Source organism: Lactuca virosa, chromosome 1 (assembly GCF_052849685.1).
Source record: "Lactuca virosa cultivar CGN04683 chromosome 1, Lactuca_virosa_CGN04683_v6, whole genome shotgun sequence".
Lineage (NCBI taxonomy): Eukaryota > Viridiplantae > Streptophyta > Magnoliopsida > Asterales > Asteraceae > Lactuca > Lactuca virosa.
Genome location: NC_136426.1, coordinates 297,917,495 through 297,927,706, shown reverse-complemented (window position 1 = coordinate 297,927,706; position 10,212 = coordinate 297,917,495). Strand labels below are relative to the sequence as shown.

Below are 10,212 nucleotides of genomic sequence, written 5' to 3'. Positions count from 1 at the left end.
CGGGTCGTATAATCGGGTATCGGTTATTTTCAACAGGCCTAATTGTGTTAATACGATGAAAATGAAGTGATGGGAATACACCCATTAGTTTTATATTATTATTATTATCATTATTACAACTAATTAAAAAGGTAGGACTAAAAGTCTAAAATTAAGTGACTTGATCCCATTTGACTCGGTCAAAATTTCATTTTATTCTTGTTTTTTTTTTAACATGTGAGGCTAGTGGGCGTGTTGTGTCCAGTCCTAGTACCAAAGAGACAAAGATTGAGCTCGTTTTTGTTTTATTTATTTATTTTTATAATTATACAAATGCAAGGGAGGTCAACTCATACCAAAAGACCCGTACATCATCCATTATATTATTTTTCTTTGTATTAATTGTCGCTCGAGTGTAAATCAACCAACCTTACTTTTTCTTGCAAACAATTCGTTAAATCTTAGATAATCAACCAACTAGGATTTAAGATTAAGCTAAAAAACTATTACCATCTCATACATACATACATACGGATCATCAATGTAAAAAATACATCTCATCAATCTATCATATTCATATCATACCCAAGTAATAATTAAGAGTTAGAGTTAACTAATAGTATAAGAATCCTCCTCCTCAGGATTTAGTTGAGGTGTGGGGCCCACCATTAGTTGTTGTAGAGTAGCGAGGAGATATATCCATTGTTTCGTGGGTGGGAGTGGAAGTATAAGTATGGTGGTATGAATTTTTTTGAGAAAAGACGGAAATACCCATACCCATGGGGGCGGATGCTCTGTGCTCATACCCACTGTAACTACGGCGGTGATTCAGATCATCTCTAGGTGGAAATCTGTTGTTGCTTCCCCTATTAGGCAATGTAGTTTGAGATGGATAAGAATAAGATCCTCCTGAAAATTTAATTATGAATTATTCACTGAATAAAATGCAAAACAACCAAGGGTATTTACGGAATTAACAAAATACAATCTTTCCACATAAGAAAAGCAAAAAAAAAAAGTTGAAAGTAGAATGCTGTAATTGCAAATGAGAGGCAGATAATCTACCTTGATTTTGCAACAAAGTTAAATGACTTTGAAGAGGATTTGGATGTGTTGAGATTCTTTGAGGCTGCATGACATGCTCCTGTGGATAGCTGCTTACAGGATTGCTACTTTTAAGAGAAGAATAAGGAGAGATAGTAGTGGTGGATTGTAGTTTTGCTTTCATTTCATCTAAGCATCTGTTTGATTCCATCATGTTGAGTTCTATATATATGACCTGTAATATGAAAAGAGTAAGCTTTTTTATTTTCAATATTTCATTTTAAATAAACAAACTCATTAATTAGAATTAAATAGAAAACAAAGTCACCTGATCAAAATACTCATCAGTTCCATGCATATCCTTGCTCTTAGGCAAAACAAAATTGGCTGCAAGTAGCACAAAACAGAAAGCAATCAGCTTGTGGTATAATTAATTATGATCAATGATTATTGATTATAATAGCAAGATCTGATCAATAATAGTAATGATAATTAAAAAAAAAAGAAAATTAATAAAAATAATACCTAGCATTTGATTAACAGCTTCAGCAGGAACTTCCTTTCCCATTTCTCTAAAACTTTTCTCACTGCGAGCTTTAAGTTCTTCCAGCCTTGGAAAAACCACAACTGCAATCTAAATTTATCACATCTTTTAACAACAATAAATGTGTTATATAATATATATAATAAGTAAATCAATGGAACTAAATTTGTTGCTATTTCTTATACTTAACCTTTATTTAGGCTAATTAGAACACATAACAACGTACTTTAATTTATTTTTATAGAGAAATCTCCGATAAAGACCCGATATTTTGGGTCAGTTTACGGTTCAATCCCAACTTTTATTTTTTGAACAGAAAACTCCCGATTATTTTATATTAAGTAAATTACACGAATGGTCCTTATGGTTTGGGGTAATTTTCACGTTTGCTCCTTAATTTATTTTTTTAACTCGGAAGTAGGGTCCCTGCTGTTTGTTTTTGTTGCGCGCTTGGTCCCTGTCTTACCTAAAAAGACTATTTTGCCCTTGGTTTTTTAATTTATTTAAATAAACACATCCCAAACCCCACCCCCACCTCACCTTACCTTACCTTACCTACCCCACCTTATTTAAATAAATTAAAAAACCAAGGGCAAAATAGTCTTTTTAGGTAAGACAGGGACCAAGCGCGCAACAAAAACAAACAGCAGGGACCCTACTTCCGAGTTAAAAAAATAAATTAAGGAGCAAACGTGAAAATTACCCCAAACCATAAGGACCATTCGTGTAATTTACTCTTTTATATTTTGCCCAAGTTAAAAAAATACCTTTTGAAAGTTAGCAAAAGGCTTCAATTTGCGCTTTCGAGCACTTTTGTAGACATTTGTTTGGTCTATAATGAAATTTCTTGGTGTTTTGGAAGCCCTTGTTAACAAGGTATTAAATATATCAGTTGCATGCTCCATTAAGTGATCAAACCTCTTACCATAGTTCTGCTTCCGAAGTAAACCAGGAACCTTAAAGTTATCAAAAAAGTTAAAAGGTCACATAGCATAAGATAAACAAAAAATTGAATAAAATGTAGTTTTCAATTTTAGGGGAGGAGTTAGAAGAATAAAGGTTAAATAGCAATTCAATTTCATTGATTTGATACTAAAAATATCTCACTTTCGTTTCTTCTTATTACAACATTGTAATAAGAAGATTTGATACTAAAAATAACTTCTAAGTGAAATGGTATTTTGGAGATGCCACTTTTGGCTAAAATGTACTCTTTTATTAGAGTAGAAAGAAAAGATTTCCATTGCTATAAATTGGGAAGATTTTTCAACGTATTAATAAAAAAAAGAATTAAAACCACAATTTTGTAATAAAAAGAAATGAAAGTAAGATGCTATAATATACAAATAAACAAAAGTACATTGCTATTTCAAACATTTAACCAAAAAAAGCACCTTCATTTGATCAAGAGCCAAATTTGTTCCAAGAAGAATATATCTCTTTTCAGGGTGTTCATTCGCCCATTTTTCAGCCCAAGTTGTCTTCCCAGAAGAAGGCAACCCAACCATCATAATCAATTCACAATTACACACATCAGAAAACGTGGGTCCCACCAAACTATTTCCATCTTCAAAAGCACATCCCCATGGTCTATACCCATGTAATGGAATCAAACCATCTTCATAACCAAACTGCATCTCAACCACAACGTTTTTCAACAACACATGTGGAAAGTACGATTCTACCCCTCCTCCATTTAAATACCCTGCTATCCCCAACCACTTTCCATTCTTGGCAAATCCAATACTACACATTGGTTTACTTTCCATATCTACTGCACAAAGAATCGTATCTCCAATATTGAATCTTTCTCCATAACTTGAAAACTTTCCAAAATTAGAAAACTTTCCTGTTCCACCGAACCCGAAACTGTGCTCGGTTTCCCCTAAGTTTCCTACTTTGTTGTTTGCATTAGAGATGCCCACACGACAGAGGTGTTTTTGGTCAAGGGTAGTTTCGTCAATTTCAACGGGTTGGTTTGAGACTATTTTGCAACTAAAGCAATACTTTCCTCTGGTTATGCCTATGGTGGCACGGGCCCCGGACCAGCAATAAGCAAATCCTTTCTCATAAAGCGCAGAGCCTTTAAGACCATTTCCTTCAATATTGAAATCTGGTAGAATTACATCAAGAAATTGAGGTAAGATGATCATATGATGGAATTGATGATATGGTTGGAAACATTAGTTGTCTTAAAGAACAATCAATCTGTGATTGAATCAAGCTTGCTTAATTGAACACAGTTCTTATAGATATTTTGAGTTGTTTGAGCTTTTGATGGATATTTTCAAGCTATCTGTAACTTCAATTAAGTTCAGGGGATCTTCTTGTAAAATGTGTATCGATTTTGTAGCTTATGTATGAATTTGAATTGGGTTTATGTTTCAAGAAAATAGAACCTAGAACTATGTTAAGCACATATATAACATAAATATGTTTCAGTGAGTTGATAATGTGTCATTCTTACGTATTGATTTGGAACAAAGCTAATTCATGAGCAATGGCTTAACCTTACTGGTTTATTTAACTAAATCCAGCACCAGATCAAGAGAATCGGAAAGCCTAACACAAAATTAGTTCAACCAAACACGCACACGCAGGAGAAATCATATTCGAGGAAAAACAAACGAAATTAGTTGTCCTATGGTAAAGTTTTCAACCTAAGATTTTGAATTAAGAGAAAAGCGGGAGATGATAGTGTAAATTGATGAGATATTATATACCTAGATCACAATCTGCAGGGTTAAGAACGACTCGATGTTTGGTGATCGGGTGTAGCGAAGATCCGACTAGCGAATGATCACCGTAATTGACTCTTGATTTCTTCCCCGACGAAGGGTTTTTGTCTGCTAAAGAGCGTTCCCGCTTCACCGACGACGCCATGAATAGTGTGAAACGAGAACCCTTTTTCAAGATTAATGTCGTTGTAGCCTTGTAGGCTAATTTCAAAGTAAACTACAATTTTGGTTCCACGATCGTTGTTATTTATTTTAGGGTTTAGTTCGGGTGTGATCCAATCCAATTAAAGAAATTCAAAATTGATATATTTTTTTTTTGAAACCAAAAACAAATCAGGGAGAAGCCTAAAAATTTTTCACATATGGGGTGTGTTTGACACGCAGCTTTTGGGAGCTTCTAGCTTCTAGCTTTTAAGAAAACGCTAGTTAAAAAGAAAAAGTCTCGTTCGTCGACAGGAACGTTTAGTTTTTAGCCTAAACAAAACGCTCCAAAATCAAAAGTTATATGGAGTAGCTTTCAACTAAACGCTCCAAAATCAAAAGTTATCCGCTACCAGCTACTTTTGTCGAACACGCTCATGATAGTTTAAGGGAATCAAACTTCCAATCTTACGTCCACTAATATAGGGATGAAAATTTTGCCCGAAAACCCGAACCGAACCGAAACCCGAACCGAACCGAACCGAACCGAATTAGACCCGAATAAGCAATTCGATTCGGTTTCCGGGTATCTATATGAGGCTTATTCGGTTTTCGGGTTATTCGGTCCGGGTTACCCGAATAAGGGCTTATTCGGGCCAAAAGGACCGAACCGAATTTGAAAAGTCACAATTTTTATTTTATGTTTCAGCATGTTTGCAAATTTTTAGCCAACTTTGAAGTGTCATAACGTCTTTGTTATTTGTCCGATTAGCCCAATTTGTTTTCCTGCTTGTAGTTCACAATTTAAACTACAGTTTACACTATTTAAATGCGTTATTTGGTTGTATATTCAGTGAGATACATACCTCTAAACATGGGGTATTAAAGCTGAGTTTTTCTGTTTCAGCATGTTTGCAAATTTTTAACCAACTTTGAAGTGTCATAACGTCTTCATTATTTATCCGATTAGCCCGATTTTTTTTCCAGCTTGTAGTTCACAGTCTAAACTACATATTACACTATTTAAATGCATTATTTGGTTGTATATTCAATGAGATACATGCTCCTAAATAAGAGGTATTAAAGCTGTTTTTTTTTTTACAAAAAAAATCCTAACATTTACTTTATTATAATAGATCCTACATATGTTCGAAATGTTTTGACCCCCACAAAAGAAGATTTTAACATTTGTAGAGCTATGGTTGGATTTCTCGAGAAATTCAATGTGAAAACTGACATAGTATCGACATCAACAAAACCGATGACATATCGTGTTTTTGGAGAAATATGTGATGTGTACAAACACAAATTCTAACTCTTTTTGCATATTTGAAACAATTATATATACTTTGTATTATTTTTAATTAACAAATTTGTTTCTTTAAAAGATTTGTTATGAAATAATAAGCTACAAAAGTCATACAAAATACAATATTTATAATCACATTGTAAATGTTATTTTGGTTATTCGGGTTATTTGGGTTATACAATCATAATACGGTTTATCCGGTTCTTTTCGGTTATAATAGTTCCTTAATCATCTTGTACATGTTATTTGAGTTATTCGGGCCGGAACCGAACCGAACCGAATAATACCCGAACCGAACCGAACCGAACCCGTATTGCTTATTTGGTTCGGTTTTCTGTTCATACAATTACCCTTATTCGGTTCTCGGGTTATTCGGGTTCGGGTCGGTTCGGTTCGGTTCCGGCCCGAATAACATCCCTACACTACTATATAAAACCTGAAGCATCAACCCAACTAGGCTGATTCAAACTAAATTACAATCCAATCCAAACCAATCAAATTACTATTCGTTTGAATCAGTTTGCAATTCAGTTTTCATTAGTAAATCAACTTCGCAAAAAATATGGATATAAATAATTCCTCAATGAAGATATGTTTTTTTAACCAAACACATTAAACCATTAAACATGGAAATAAACATCTTATAACATCAATCTAGACCTAAACATATTCCATGTATCAACCTAGACAAATAAGTTACACTCATAAACCTAGATAAACAATGAAACAATTCGCATAAAACTGAAAATACAAAAATACAAGTTTAACTTACGACAAAAATCATACCGAGTAACATGACTACTAGTAACAACAATTAAAAAAAAAACTAGATATCAACAAAATAGGGCTTCAACAATTGAGCATCACAACTTCATTAGATTCATCATCTTCCTCCTCACAAATCCAAAATACTTAGATCATTGTTATAATAGGTAAAAATTCATATAAGAAAGTTGCAAATTATGCAACATTAATGGATACATGGGATACTAATAATTCTAGGATTATCACTTGGATTAATAATTATGTAGTTTAATATTGACACTTAATGGAGAAACAAATATTTGAAGTTCTAAAAGCATATTATGAATATATAAACAAAGAAAAAATGAAGTTGCAAAAATGAATTAAAAAAACATGAAAATAAAGGAAAAATGTAACATCCCAAAAATACCAATAAAAAGTTTCATTTTTAAACCATCTAAACCATACAACATTTGTTCCAAAACCATTTATTGTGAAATGTATCTTTCAAACATTAGAGTAAAACAATAATAATCAATGTCGAAAAGCCAAGAGGGAATGTTGTGTAGTCAAGTCGGGCCCTTCCTTTTGGAACTGGAGTACCTGAAAATCTTTAAACCACAAACCGTAAGCACAAAGTTTAGTGAGTTCCCCAAAATATCACATACCATACAACGGGCCCAACCCAACATACAAACGGACGCAACCAAATATATTAATGGGCCCAACTCAACATATAAATGGGCGCAACCCAACATATCAATGGACCCAGCCCAACATATCAACGGACCCAACCCAACATATGAACGGGCCCAACCTAGTATACAAATGGGCCCAACCCAAAATACAACGGAAGAGTTACAAAGACAACTAGCATCCTACACGGTATAGTGAGAAGAATCACCTCAATCCTGAAGACAAGATAAACCACACACTCGAGCCGACGATATCAAGTCTCTTCTTGCTAAACATATACATAATATAACACTAATTAACAATTAAGGTAATAACAAACTCACAAAAGGTCTAGGCTTACAATTAAACCTCCTTCGGGAAAAAGACCATTTTGCCCTTCAAGTACTAAGTCCCAACATGGTTAACCAAAAGTCAAACATGTCAAAAAGTCAATGGTTAACCCTCAGTTGACTTACACTAAGCATAGCACACCAATCTATCCTTAGCGTAGAGCTACGCTTAGCGTGCAGAAGGGTACGCTCAACGTAGAGCCCCTGTGTAACATCCTAAAACAACGATAAAATTTTTCTTTTTTAAAACCAACAATTTCAAACATCAAATTGTTCCAAACATTCACAATATGCAATATCAAATCAGCAGAGTAATAATATCCATAAAAGTGTGGAAAAAATAAGGCTAGGATGTTGTGCCATCACGCCGGGCCCTTCCCTTTAGTACTGAAGTACCTGAAACCGAAAATATAACTGTAAGCACACAGCTTAGTGAGTTACCCAAAGTACCACATACCAAACATACGAATATGGACCTCGCCCTAGGGTGTATTCCAACCCAATAAACAATATAAGCCCCACCCTGGGGTATATTTCAACCCAAACATGTCATAGTGGGCCCTGCCATGGGGTGTATTTCAACCTGACATACCATAGTGGGCCCCTCCCTGGCGTATATTTCAACCCGATCATACAAACAAGTTGTCACACCCCCAAACCAAGGATGGCGGAAACGTCCGGGGGTGGCGAACTTCATGTATAGTATCACAACAACGAGTATAATAGTGCTCAAAGTAAACACAACCATCATAAATATAATTGAAAGAGTTATACCATAGTATGAGTTTACATGTTTCAAAATCAATTACACTATGATGACAAAAATGAAATGTTTGACGATTCAACGTCCCATCCTCAAAAGCTGTTGATTTCCTGTTTCACTGATCTCCTGAGAATACAAGTAATTTCGAAAAAGTGTCAACAATTAAGTTGGTGACTTCATAAGCTTTTGGTTGTAGAGTTTGAAAACCTTTGTTTGTAATGGTAATGTATGCTTCAAGAAAAATCCATTATTTTCCTTATAAAAAGTTATGTAGTCTTAAATCCCAAGACCGAGAGTATGTGTGTATTTTGTACTTATAACGTGTTTGAAATTGTAATGTGTATCCAAGAAAATCCAATATTTTCCTTATAAAAGTCATGTAGCCTTAAATCCCAAGACCGAGAGTATGTGTGTATTTTGTACTTATAACGTGTTTGTAGTTTTAAATAGATAAAACCCCTTTTTAAAGTAAAATTTTCCTGTAAACTTGAAATGTTGTTAACTCCCTATGTGAGTCATTATAACCATACTATAACTAGAATTAACCTGCTACAACGTTTTTCAGACGTCAAGATCCTATGACTTTTGTCACCCGTAGACCTGCAGGTCCTGCTGTAGCTAGCAGCGAGGTGTGGGGTGTCAATCCCAATATAGATCTATACTCAATTATCACGCTCTCCCTACAAGAGACTCTGGTTATAACTTGCAGGAATTTTAACCCGTACTCTAAGAGTACAATTGAAGAATTGTCTCACAACTTACGTTAACTAGTTTACGTATAGTTTGAATATAAAACTTTTTCCGTGGTGGAAGTGAAATCACCCTTTGTGTAATAAATTCGTGATGTGAAATCCATAAACTATTACTATTATAGTTTATCAGGTAGCATATGAAAAATCCGTTTGTATTGAGTGTAAAACCTTTTTCTAAGTAAGTAGTATGTTTAGCAAAGCATAACCATAATTCTTATGTTTCACCTTGTATATTTGTAATGATAAAGGACTCTTACAAGTCAGTGAGCAATTTCTGTTATTTAAATGTAACTTAACAGAAAACACATGTAAAATATGAAATCATCAAAGATAAACACTTTGCTCAACATGTTACAAAGTGTTATGAAAGTTGTAAGCTATTAACTAGTTTTTAACCTTTCTGCTCTGTTTTAGAAAAACCATAGAAAAATCATACGAAGCCGAAAAGTAAATCCGTAAACTCGGAGAGTTTAGTAATTGTGTATAGTTTATTCATAATTTTTGTTATGATTTTTAGAAGTCTCTAACTTGTGTAAAAATGCTCATATTCACAGACTGGTCCGGATTTGTTTCTGAATTGATAGACAGTTTTATAAAAATCACCATAAATTGTAGAAAAGTCGTATGGAGATGTGCAAGTAGTCATTAGAAAGGTATAAACCTGAACTAATTGCATATAAAACAGTTTTGAAAGATATTTAGTTTAAGATAGTAAAAACAGTCCGTGAATGGTACTCAACTTTTCTGATGAAAGTTGTGGTTTGAGCTTAGTTAAGTTTTTGATGTATTAACTTGTATTCCCCCCCCCCCCCCCCTTAAAACTAGAAGAAAACATGAAAATGTAGGGGTATGAACTCACCTTGAGTGATTTCCTTAGATGTATGCTAAAGAGAAAGGGTTTCCAAGTCAAGAACACTTGATAGGAGCTTGGAGGGTTGAAGATCTAAGAACAATTATGGTGACATTTGTTATGAGAGATTCATAATCGGAGTGAAGGAGTGAAGAATGTTCAATGTAGGATGAGAATACTTACTGAATGAGGGTGAGAAGCTCAAAGGTAGCCTTGGAGTCTCAAGTTCTTTGAGAGGGAAATGAGAGAGAAGTGTTTGTTTCTTGGTGAGAGAGTGAGTAAAGTGGAAGGAGAGATGGGGGTTTCCAACTTTTGATCAAGAT

At 34.3% G+C, this 10,212-nt stretch overlaps 1 protein-coding gene across 2 annotated transcripts; it reads right to left on the bottom strand.

The window, feature by feature from the left end:
* Nucleotides 1-445: 445 nt before the first annotated feature.
* Nucleotides 446-4,532, bottom strand: LOC145167403 (uncharacterized). 2 transcript variants are annotated; one of them, XM_079086609.1, is made up of 7 exons: nucleotides 4,291-4,531; nucleotides 2,962-3,680; nucleotides 2,335-2,523; nucleotides 1,549-1,657; nucleotides 1,352-1,410; nucleotides 1,045-1,258; nucleotides 446-888 (listed from the first exon to the last, which is right to left on the bottom strand). In XM_079086609.1, exons 1-7 carry the CDS (start codon nucleotides 4,448-4,450, stop codon nucleotides 617-619), a joined length of 1,722 nt encoding a protein of 573 aa, XP_078942735.1. In that variant the 5' UTR covers nucleotides 4,451-4,531; the 3' UTR covers nucleotides 446-616. The 2 variants fall into 2 exon arrangements, with proteins under 2 accessions (XP_078942735.1, XP_078942739.1); XM_079086613.1 differs by lacking the exon at nucleotides 2,335-2,523 and having other exon boundaries at nucleotides 4,291-4,532.
* Nucleotides 4,533-10,212: the final 5,680 nt, after the last annotated feature.

Coding starts and splice junctions, on each gene's coding strand:
- LOC145167403 (XM_079086609.1), bottom strand. CDS start 4,450: ATGGCGTCGTCGGTGAAGCGGGAACGCTCTTTAGCAGACAAAAACCCT. Junction 1,411..1,548: donor AGCTGTTAATCAAATGCTAG/GTATTATTTTTA, acceptor TGCTACTTGCAG/CCAATTTTGTTTTGCCTAAG. Junction 1,259..1,351: donor CTGATGAGTATTTTGATCAG/GTGACTTTGTTT, acceptor TTCATATTACAG/GTCATATATATAGAACTCAA.